We start from the raw sequence: 12,316 nt of genomic DNA on the forward strand, positions 1-12,316 counted from the left end.
AAACGAGCCCTTTGTCTCTCTTGGAGCTGCCGAGCACGCCTGATTCTATTGAACGCTACTTGTGCAGCAGCACCAGCAGCATCTAACTGATCATCATCCATATTTGCCAAGCTAAGCAGCACAAAGCCAAACAGCAGAGCAAACACACAAGGAGTAAAAAGGTATGCAAAAACACAAAAGCGATTTGATACAATGTCGATCACAAGGGACGCTTTGGTCATGTTGTTTGGGGGATTTATAGTGCAATTAGTCCAATGGTAGCGTGTTCGTAATGATTGCTGATTGTATACACTGGTTTGTATGTGAGCGGCGCAAATGATTCAAAGTGGGCTTTTTTTTAGGTGTTTGCTGAAATTTTGTTTTCCCCCAAATGAATCGCAATGTGAAAGTGTAAAATGTAACATATATAGTGCATCTTCCTAATTTTTGTTCATATGCGTAATAAATACTTATTAAACACATTCTTATAGTAAAAAGCACACGTCCACGCTAACATGAATGAAAGTGCATACTTGTGTATAATGTGCATAGAATCTGATCGATCAATTTTGCTGCAATATTGTTTGTAAACGATAAAGTAACAGCTGACATCTATAATATTGTATATATAAGTGATTGGCGAGATGTCAATATTGTACGCGTCCCTTTAAAATCGCAATAATAATGAAGATCTTCCGGCTGACATCTCTAGAATTGTATATATAAGTGATTTTCGAAATGTCAATATTGTACGCGTCCCTTTAAAATCGCAATAATAATGATGATTTTCCGGGTGACATCTGTAGTATTGTATATATAAGTGATTTGAGAGATCTCAATAATGTCAATAATAATGACGTCAATAATAATGACGATCTAGTATTGAGTGCTAAACTTCTGAACGGAGCGTTACAGTCCAAAAGCTGTAATCTGTATGGTTGAAGCTTCTAATGACGTCATCATATTATCAACCTGCCTGTCTAGTTAGCAAATCCTCATTGTGTTGTTGTATTTTACTACATTGTTATTGTGTGCTGATTAAAAATATAAATGTGTGCTTTGCGGTTGCGTGATGCGTGTTATGTACATATACGTATATATTGTGATCCTCTCCCACATATGCTGACTTATATAAAGCAGTATAGCATTGTTGTTCCTTTCCAAAAAGTGACAGCTGTAATCTTTTCTAATGATGTTATTCTTGTACGTAATTCCTAGTGGTATATTCAGAGTGAATCGTGATGTTAAAGGGACAGTAAAATCCATATTTTATGTTTCATGATTCATAGAGAGAATCGAATGTGTTTTTTGGGCCATAATATCAATGCACATGTATGAGTGAATTATAAAAGTAATGTATGTGCATCCATTAATGATCATGTGTTAAGCCTATGTAGATATGCTGTTCATGCAAGCATATGAGTTGAATAAATGCAATTCTATAATAGAGGTAAATGAGACGTGTTTCCAATTGTCTACTGTTTGGGAATAATGAAATATTCAAATTATTTTTCTGGCTATTTAAATATGATGTAATTGATCAAAAATATTTCATATTGTTGATGGTGATTGGTATTTGAAATAATGTAAATTTCTATAACAATTTGATGTTGTAGTGAATTTCACACAAGTAAAAGCCATAACTCTATAGGGAAATAGGCATTTCTTGATCTATTTGTCATAGCGTGTCAGGGATTTGTTCATTATAAGCCTGTCCCTTTAAATCTTACTCCTTGTACCCTATTTAAGGCCCCTCCTCTCTATGCTCCCTGCTTGGTAATTTGATTCTGTTACTTTACGTGACTGCGGACTGAGAAACCTAGCCCTTTCCTCTGAAAAAGGGGATTACTTACCTACTCCTGTGAAACTCTGCTGAGTACTACCATCTCAGCTTCTATCTACTAAGAACATCTGAAACGGCTCCTGCAGTTACCGGATTCAAACCGGAACCAAAAGTTTAGCTGCAGTTTCCTTACTTTCGTTACTCCGGGTGTGTGTGACGTCACACCCGGCACCTCAGCGTTCCTGCAGCGCTTGTACCGCGCTCTCTCACTCTCTCCTTCAAGGGTAACAGTATTAACAGCATTTGCTCCCACGCTGTTCCTGAAGTACAACTTGGATTTGGTCTGTATACATTTTCTATCTTTGCTGGATATTATATAGACTTTCATGTTTGCTATTTCATCTCCACTACACTTATTGACTGTTTGCTACCTCCATAAGTGAATAACATCATTACCTGCAATAATTCATTGCATGCTTCTATGGATCTCTGAATTCATTGACACGCTTGTTGTTTCATTGCATCTAACCAAATTGACTGTTTTGCTCATTACCTCACCAGACTTCCATATTAATAATATCTGCATATTCCAATTTAACTATCTGTTTATTGCCAACTCCTCAAGTGTTGCAGCTACATACTGTGTGTTCATTGACAAACTTTGTACACTGATTCTATATAAGCTCCAACTATCTCATTCTGTGCTTGTGCTCAATTAACCAAGTCTATCTCTTTTCTCATTAACCCCTAAATACATTATTAGTCTGGCAAATCACATATTACTTGGGGTTTATATTCTATGCCTATGCTGCACTTAAGTAATTGCATACTGAGTGTGTGAGTCTCTCATATATACAACTTGCCTACTATATATTGTAGCTTTTTCTATCATATTTACATACATTTGTACCCTTGTGACATAGTCTTATCTATCATTAGATACATCTCTATCATATTTATCTAGTGATATATTTCTATCATATATTTGGTTGCGTGACAGCTCCGTTTTCACTCTGTACCCTGCAGTAGTGACCCTCAGTTCAATGAGCAAAACCGGATTCCTATAAGTTAGATCTGTGTGAATCCAAGGTTAGGTGTGAGGCTGAGTGGTCCTACAATAGTGGATACTAGGTACCAGAACTTTATACACCACTTGTTCTACTACACAACACGTATCATTACATAGCGGGACTAACGCAAGAAAGAATGAGTTAGTTTCACAATTGTAACGCTGGTATTACGAGTTTTCTTGTCTACGCTTTCTCCGTGCGTTAGGTAAATCTGGCTGTTGCGTGCACGAGCACGTCTTCCCCATAGAAGTCAATAGAGGAGAAAAATGTGTGTAGAAATAAAATCCAACACTTGTTTTGAGCGTAAAGTGAGTGACGTCATGTTCTTGTGTGAAAAAGTAGCTAAATCGTGTTAAATTCCTACTAAAAATCTGATTTGTGTAGGTAATGTGGTGTATATTGTTTGTATGTATCGATTAGTGTATGTACGTGATAATATTTGTAGTTAGATGTAGCTATATGAGTGTCTGTTCCCGCCTGTCTATGTAAGTCAATGGAGAATGGATTTCTCTGGCTTTTTTTTCAAACACCCGAGATCTCGTAACTTTGATCCATTCTATTTTGACCTGAAAATATAAAATCTTAAAAATAAATATAGTGTAGTGTTTGTATGAGTGTTTGTGTGATTCGTGGATGTTTTTGTTGGCGGTATATGTTAACTACTGTGTCTGGGTCGACGTTAATGATTTGAGCGGAGATGGATATTTTTGTGGCGTTAAGGAAACGAATACCAGCGGGCGGTAAAAAGCAGCGCTATGACCGGCCAACGCTGCTTTTTTACCCTAACGCCAAACTCGTAATCTAGGCGTAAGGTTCTATCCCTGGTTGGGATCCAAAAGTGGTCCCTTACCTATCATTTGCCTTCTATAAGCTGTAGGTATTAGAAGGGTCGAAAAGTGGCACTCATCATCAGCCAGAAGGCCTTGCTATGACGTACTATTACACGTGAATGTTGAAAATCAATGTGTTCTTTACTACTGTTTGGAAGTGACAAACTTTTTTCTTATTATACACAACTTATATTTTAAGTATTAGTATCTCACATTGTAACTTGTCTGTTTTGTACTGCTTCGTGAACCTTAATAAAAAAATATATATTTTTTTAAATTGCTCAGGAGTAATATGACTGTGGTGACTAACAGGCTCTGTCAATACTTTTTTTCTTAATTATCAGCACCCCAAACATTTTAATGAATTTGGTATGTGAACATTCAATATCAATCACAACAGGGGCTGACAATCTTGTAACCTGCTTTAAAAATAGGATGACAATCATTTCAGTCAGGCCAAGAATGGCCTTGTAGACACATCTTTTACAAATTATATCATATTAACCCCTTAGTAACCAGAGCACTTTTCCATTTGTTGACCGTCTGGGACCAAGGCTATTTTTGCAATTCTGTGGTGTTTGTGTTTAGCTGTAATTTTCCTCTTACTCATTTACCGTTTTTCTCGTCATTAAATGGAATCTCTAAATATACCATTATTTTCATCATATCTTATAATTTACTATAAAAAATATATATAAAATATGATGACAAAATGGAAAAAAAACACACTTTTTCTAACTTTGACCCCCAAAATCTGTTCCACATCTACAACCACCAAAAAAAACTCATATGCTAAATAGTTTCTAAATGTTGTCCTGAGTTTAAAAATACCCAATGTTTACATCTTCTTTGCTATTTTTGCAAATTATAGGGCAATAAATACAAGTAGCACTACTTCCAAACCATTTTTCTAAATTAGCGGTAGTTACGTTGGAACACTGATATCTGTCAGGAATCCCTGAATATCCCTTGACATATACATATTTTATTTTAGTAGACAACCCAAAGTATTGATCTAGGCCCATTTTGGTATATTTCATGTCACCATTTTCCCGCCAAATGTGATCAAATAAAAAAAAAGTTCACTTTTTCACAAACTTTTTCACAAACTTTAGGTTTCTCACTGAAATTATTTACAAACAGCTTGTGCAATTATGACATAAATGGTTGTAAATGTTTCTCTGTTTTCTTTGGGATCCTCTTTGTTCAGAAATAGCAAACATATATGGCTTTGGTATTGCTTTATGGTAATTAGAAGGCCGGTAAATGCCACTGCGCACCACACGTGTGTTATGCCCAGCAGTGAAGGGGTTAATTAGGGAGCATGTAGGGAGCTTGTAGGGTTAATTTTAGCTTTAGAGTAGTGTAGTAGACACCCCCAAGTATTGATATAGTCCCATTTTGGTATATTGCATGCCACCATTTCACTGCCAAATGCGATAAATTAAAAAAATCGTTACATTTTTCACCATTTTAGGTTTCTCACTGAAATTATTTACAAACAGCTTGTGCAATTATGGCACAAATGGTTGTAAATCCTTCTCTGGGATCCCCTTTGTTCAAAAATAGCAGACATATATGGCTTTGGCATTGCTTTTTGGTAATTAGAAGGCCGCTAAATGCCACTGCGCACCACACGTGTATTATGCCCAGCAGTGAAGGGGTTAATTAGGGAGCTTGTAGGGTTAATTTTAGCTTTAGTGTAGTGTAGTAGACAACCCAAAGTATTGATCTAGGCCTATTTTGGTATATTTCATGCCACCATTTCACCGCCAAATGAGATCAAATAAAAAAAAATCATAAACTTTTCACAAATTTTAGGTTTCTCACTGAAATTATTTACAAACAGCTTGTGCAATTATGGCACAAATGGTTGTAAATGTTTTTCTGGGGTCCCCTTTGTTCAGAAATAGCAGACATATATGGCTTTGGCGTTGCTTTTTGGTAATTAGAAGGCCGCTAAATGCTGCTGCGCACCACACGTGAATTATGCCCAGCAGTGAAGGGGTTAATTAGGTAGCTTGTAGGGAGCTTGCAGGGTTAATTTTAGCTTTAGTTTAGAGATCAGCCTCCCACCTGACACATCCCACCCCCTGATCCCTCCCAAAGAGCTCTCTTCCCTCCCCCACCCCACAATTGTCCCCGCCATCTTAAGTACGGGCAGAAAGTCTGCCAGTACTAAAATAAAAGGTATCTTAATTTTTTAAAAACAATTTCGCATATTTACATATTCTGCTGTGTAGGATCCCCCCTTAGCTCTCTAACCCTCCGCCCTCTACCTATTTGCTGCCATCTTGGGTACTGGCAAGTGCCCAAAAACATCTGTAATGGTGTTTAAAAAACAATATAAAATATTCAGTGATTTGATCAGTAATCTTACAAATATTGCTTTCTATTCTATGTGTGATCTAATCAACTAAGCAATGCATTATATGAAACCTATTTGCTAGCCTTTTTTTTTTTGCTGAAAGGGAATCATAGTTCCCAGATTTTGTATATGTATCATAAGATATAGCATGCAATTTTCTACAACTTTACAATTTATGTCTATTATCAAATTTGAAATGTTATCTTGGTATCCTTTGTTGAAGCTAGGTAGGTTGATAGGAGCTCAGGAGCATGCAGGTGTCTTTAGTATTCTATGGTAGCAGTGTTTGCAATTATGTATAGCATTGCTATAAACATTGTTGAAAACGCTACTGCCAAAAGGCTATAAACACATGCACACTTCTGAGCTCACCTATGATTACGCTTTTAACAAAGAAACCTATTTAAAATTTATAACAGAAGTAAAGTATAAAATTGTTTTGTATCTGCCATGTTCTATCCAATCTGTTTGTGTTGACCTTACTGCCCCTTTAAATCTGTACATGTAAGTTTTATACATTCTTGTACAATATTAATGTATTTACATATGTGCACATAATTGTTTTCTTTCTTCACCTGTTCAGTAAACCTTTATAAAGTGCTTCCTGTAGAAACAAGTAGTCTGCTTTATACTCTTGCAGATCACTGACAATGTCAGGATATTTTCAGACAATTATAGATCACAGAAAAAGAAACAAAAATCAGGGGAATTTATTTATTGATTAAACTTCCACTATAGATTGTTTACAATGTGATAAAAACTGATATCTAAATAAAACTGATCAAAGTATTTGAATACATTAAAAGGACATGAAACACATTTTTTTTCTTCCATGATTCAGATAAAACTGTAAACAGACAATTTTAAACAACTTTTGAATTTACTAATATTACCAAATTTGCTTCATTAAAGGTGTAGCAATGCACTACTGGGAGCTAGCTCAACACTTGGGTGAGCCAAAGACAAGAGGCATATAGTGCAGCTAGCTCTCAGCAGTGCATAGCTGCTCCTGAGCCTACCTAGGTATGCTAGTTGACAAAGGAAATTAAGCAAATTAGACAATATGAATACATTTGAAGGTTGCTTAAAATTAAAAGCTCTATCTGATTCATTAAAGTTTAATTTTGACTTTACTGTAACTAAGTTTTTAAGAGGCACAAACATTTCTTTTAAGCTCCTTGAGGAAATGTTAGTCTTATTCAAATAATAACTGTAATAAAGGAAAATAGTATATAATATATATACTGTATATATAGTATGACATCAAGGATTCAATTTACAGAACATAATTTTTAGTAATACTTCTATAGAATAATCAGATTGTAAACTCTTTGTAATAGTTATAGTAATTGTAATCTTGCACAGGAAAGCAATATATATATATATATATATATATATATATATATATATATATATATATATAAAAACGTATAGACGTATAGGCTACATAATGGATAAACCAAATAAACAAATACAGAAAAATAATTAAGAGTTGTATAAACAAAAACAGATAAACAAACATTGGATGATTTGTAGGCTTAAAGGAACACTGAACCCACATTTTTTCTTTCATGATTCAGATAGAGCATGCAATTTTAAGCAACTTTCTAATTTACTCCTATTATCAATTTTTCTTCGTTCTCTTGCTGTCTTTATTTTAAAAAGAAGGCATCTAAGCTTTTTTTTTGTTTTAGGACTCTGGACAGTACTTATTGGTGGATAAATTTATCCATGAATCAGCAAGAACAACCCAGGTTGTTCACCAAAAATGGGCCGACATATAAACTTACATTCTTGCATTTCAAATAAAGATACCAAGAGAATGAAGAAAAATTGATAATAGGAGTAAATTAGAAAGTTGCTTAAAATTTCATGCTCTATCTGAATCACAAAAGAAAAAAATTGGGTTCAGTGTCCCTTTAAGGATTTCTATAGAAGATCAGGTGTCTTTGATTAGCTGCCACAGGTGAAATCTAAAAGCAATTGGATGGATGGGCATAAATCATTCTCACCTGGAACATTTCCATGTGCTTGCCTAGCTGTAGTCAGAATGGGTTTGTGGGGAAAGCTGAGCTGGCTGTGCCTGGTGCTTGTGGTAGTTAGTATATCCTGCCAGATGAATGTCCCTGCTCGCAGCTGGAGATCAAGGGAACCTTTGAGGAGTAGCTATTCTGCTCAGTCTGGGTTTGGAGTTGCTCAGAGATATGATAGGTGGTATCCTCAGGTTGTTGATCAATCTAGACAGCAGCCTCAGTACCAGCCTATCAGTGTGCAATGTCAGGAGGCCAGTATGGTGGTCACAGTGCAGAGGGATCTGTATGGAATTGGGAAAATGGTGAAAGCCTCAGACCTTACTCTAGGACCCCAGAGCTGCCAGCCTAGTGCCCAGAGTACAAATCTAATAGTAGTTTTTCAAGCTGGACTTGAAGAATGTGGCAACAGCTTACAGGTAATATGATCTGATTAGCTCTTAACTTATATTAATATAGTTCTTAATCTTCTACAAGGCTTACTTTTAGGGCATATGATGTAACTGCTTTGAGTTGTTTGGGGGTGGGGTTGTTTTTGTTTTGTTTATTTTTTTGCACTGTTAAATTTGCTTCATTCTCTTGGTAGTCTTTTTTGATGTAGCAATGTACTACTAGGAGCTTGATTTAAAAACATTAGGTGAGCCAATGACAAGAGGCATATATGTGCAGCCAGCTATCTCCCAGGACTTTTTTGCTGCTCTTGCGCCTACCTAGATATGCTTTTCAAAGGATACCAATAAAAGTTTTAAACAACTTTGCAATTTCTTATATTTGAATCATGAAAACTTGATTTTACTGTCCCTTAAAAAGCAAAATGTGCTGTAATATGATGCTAGCACATAACTTAACCCCTGTAAAAGGCTTAAAGTAGAATCCAATCTAGAGAAGCAATTGGACTTAGCTGAGCACTCCTGGTGATGCAATGACACCTGTGTGTATCAACCAATCACGGGTTAGCTCCTAGAAGTGCATTGCAGCTGCTGAATGTGTTCATATTATAAGCTCTAATGCATGAGTTTATACTCTTCCTTTCTACCATAAGGAAACTATTTTGTTAACTTACTGAACCTGCATGGAACACACAGGCTTTAGTATATCCTTAGTAAAATAGTTTCATGCAATTTGAGACATTCATGTGATCCATTTATTTTAAATTGCATTAAACTATGCTTATAACTAGATATGGATCACTTGTATTTCTCAGAGTAAAAAAATAAATACAAATTAATTCTTCTCAGATGACAGCTGAATTCATGGTCTACAGCACAAACCTGAACTACAACCCCACTCCAGCTGGCAATTCTCCTATCATAAGAACCAATGCTGCTTCTGTCTTAATCCAATGTTATTATCCACGGTGAGTCTCTCCCTGTTATTTGAGAGGAGTACTTGGGTAAAGGTAGTAAAAAGTCTGTCCAAACCAACTCTGCTACAAAGTGCTTGCCAGATCTGATCACACACAAGTATCTTTCAATCTGTCTAACAATGAATATTAAACATTGACCAACCCTATACTAGATCTCTATTCCTGACACTAGTCTGCATTTTCCTACAGACATGGCAATGTGAGCAGCAACGCCATCAAACCAACATGGATGCCTTACAGCTCTACTATTTCTGCAGAAGAGAGATTAGGGTTCTCTTTAAATCTCATGAACGGTATGTAAGTTTGTACTCCCTGAAGAAAGGGTGTTAAAGGGATAGTCTATCTGAATCAAGAGTTTAATTTTGACTATAGCTTGCCACTTTCTAATTACTCCTATTTCATTTTTCCTCTTTTGCTATCTATTTGAAAAAGCAATTATGTAAGCTTAGGAGCTGGCCCATTTTTAGTTCAGCACCTGGATAGCGCTTGCTAATTCAGGTCAAAATGTACTGACCAAACAGCTAACACTACCCAGGTGCTGAACAAAAAATGGGCCAACTCATAAGATTACATGATTGCTTTCTCAAATAGATACCAAGAGAAATTGATGGGGGGGGTCAATTAAAAAGTTGCTTAAAATTGCACGCTCTAATCAAAATAAGATTTCATCATTTGGATAGACTATCCCTTTTTAAATACAGAATTCTAATATGTTGTGCTCTTCATCAGATGACTGGAGTGCTCCAAGAACCTCTACAGTCTTCCGACTGGGTGACGTCTTCCATATTGAAGCCTCTGTTGCTTCTGGCAACCATGTGCCTATGACAGTGTTTATTGATAGTTGTGTGGCCACATTAAATCCCAATGCCAACTCTGATCCCAGCTATGAAATCATTTCTTTTAATGGGTGAGTCGTACCTCTCTAGTAAAGCTAGACACTAGCAAGTTTATAGTACTTACTATAAATCCTCAATTTCAGGTGCTTGATGGATGGGAAAGAGGCAGATTCCACATCTGTATTCATGTCCCCAAGGCCCCAGCCGGACAAACTCCAGTTCACAGTTGATGCTTTTAGATTTACTGGGAGAGATGTATCCACTGTAAGAATAAAGCTATTAAAATTAATTATGGGCCTTTGAATATACATCTTGTTAGAATTGTTTTTTGTTTTTCTAGATCTATATCACTTGCAGCCTAAGAGCAGCAGCAGCTACCCAGGTTCCAGATCCACTGCATAAAGCTTGTTCGTTCAGTAAAACCAGCAATACGTGAGTAGCAAACATCTTACTTTCACTTGCTAGCATGGAGTGTGTTATACTTCGTACACTATTGGTCCTCTTTATGAAAGTGATTTTTGAGTAGGGTGTTCAAATAGGCATCCATAACAATCTGCTCTTTCATTGCATATGTATGAGTATTTGGGGCTGTGTTAAATCTCTCCCCCCCCCCCCCCCAGACTCTATAAAAGGTTTACCTTTGCTGTATTGAGAATAAATATGTGGGGTGGGGGGCCTGAACTCTTTATTTTACAATATAATCTATCTCTTAGGCCAGTGGATAACTACAAAGGCACTGTAAAATAGTGTTAAAGCAACAAATTAAACATAAATCGGGGCATGTTCAGTTATCTTTTGAAGGCACAGCAATACATGATGATAAAGCACATCATTTAGAAATAAAGTACTTTTAATATTGCGATAAATTTGAGAGTGTAAAGCCTGAGTCCCAACACTTTACCCAACCATGGTTCAGTTAAAAGTAATAATCTGACCTAACTTGGTGAAAAAGCAAAGATTGAAGGAAGTCAGGTAGCTTGTAAAATTTCAATTTTGTCTTAAGTATGGTCTTATATTTTTGAAAATGTTTGGGAGGATGGCTAGGACAACTGGTACCCAACTAGCGTTTGAATGCTTTGCTCATGCACCTGATAACCTTGGATTATAGCATTCAATTCTTTAGAAAAGACTAATTAGACTCTTCTGGCAAGGTGTAGTGAGTCAAAGCTAGATATCTATTGCACACTACAACAATATGGGCTTCTATGTGGTATCAATGGCCTAATTTGTCTCCACAGTTGGTCCCCTCTTGAAGGTACCAGTGACATCTGTAGGTGCTGTGATACTGGGAATTGTGTGGCTTTTCCTCCTCAGAGCAGAAGAGTTGGCCAGTCCTCTCGGGGAAGAGGAAAGAGACAAGCTGGACCTGGTAAGTTTACTAAGAACCAAAATCAGAATGAAATTCTTAGAAATCTACTATATACATCTATAGCTACTAACCTAGAATTTCATGATGCACTACTACATTCTAATTTCTATTACAGATTCCAATGTAGAGGAACAAGGCTTGGCCATTCTAGGACCTTTACTGGTAATTGGACCAGACCATCAGAACGCATTGGCAGTGACTGAGGATCCGGATTCACTGGAGTTCTGGATATGGGTGGCAACTGGTTCTCTGAGTCTTGTTGTATTGGTGGTTTGTGCTACTGTAATAGGGAAACATTTAGTTAAGAAACACGGCCTGCAGGCTGAACTAAAATAAATATTTATTTTGATAAATGACTTGTGTAGGTGTTTTTGTTAAACAAAAGAGTGACGTTCTAGCCATCAAAAAAATACACTTGCATTGCCAGTAGTAGGTATGTTCTAGCTTTGTTAGTGTTAATGGCATAGGTAGGGGTGAAACGTTAATATACCAGTGCCAGGAAACAAGTATTGCAGTTTCAATGTGTTGAATTCAAAACATTGTGCACAAATTCTAGTTTTGAGGTAGAAAAATGTTTAACCCTTTTGCAACAGGGTTAAAGTGTCTACATCGGAACAACTGGAACGCCCTCCAGACCGCGATCAAATCCTGGAAGCATAGAAGGTCTCAGGACAGCCGTTGGCTA

At 36.5% G+C, this 12,316-nt stretch overlaps 1 protein-coding gene across 1 annotated transcript; it reads left to right on the plus strand.

Annotated features, from left to right (window-relative positions):
- Positions 1–8,293: 8,293 nt before the first annotated feature.
- On the plus strand, positions 8,294–11,967 carry LOC128664703 (zona pellucida sperm-binding protein 3-like). Its single transcript, XM_053719512.1, has 8 exons — positions 8,294–8,479; positions 9,299–9,417; positions 9,616–9,719; positions 10,156–10,333; positions 10,406–10,526; positions 10,603–10,694; positions 11,501–11,631; positions 11,747–11,967. Exons 1-8 carry the CDS (start codon positions 8,321–8,323, stop codon positions 11,965–11,967), a joined length of 1,125 nt encoding a protein of 374 aa, XP_053575487.1. The 5' UTR covers positions 8,294–8,320.
- Positions 11,968–12,316: the final 349 nt, after the last annotated feature.

This window comes from Bombina bombina, chromosome 6 (genome assembly GCF_027579735.1).
Source record: "Bombina bombina isolate aBomBom1 chromosome 6, aBomBom1.pri, whole genome shotgun sequence".
In the NCBI taxonomy this organism is placed as follows: domain Eukaryota; kingdom Metazoa; phylum Chordata; class Amphibia; order Anura; family Bombinatoridae; genus Bombina; species Bombina bombina.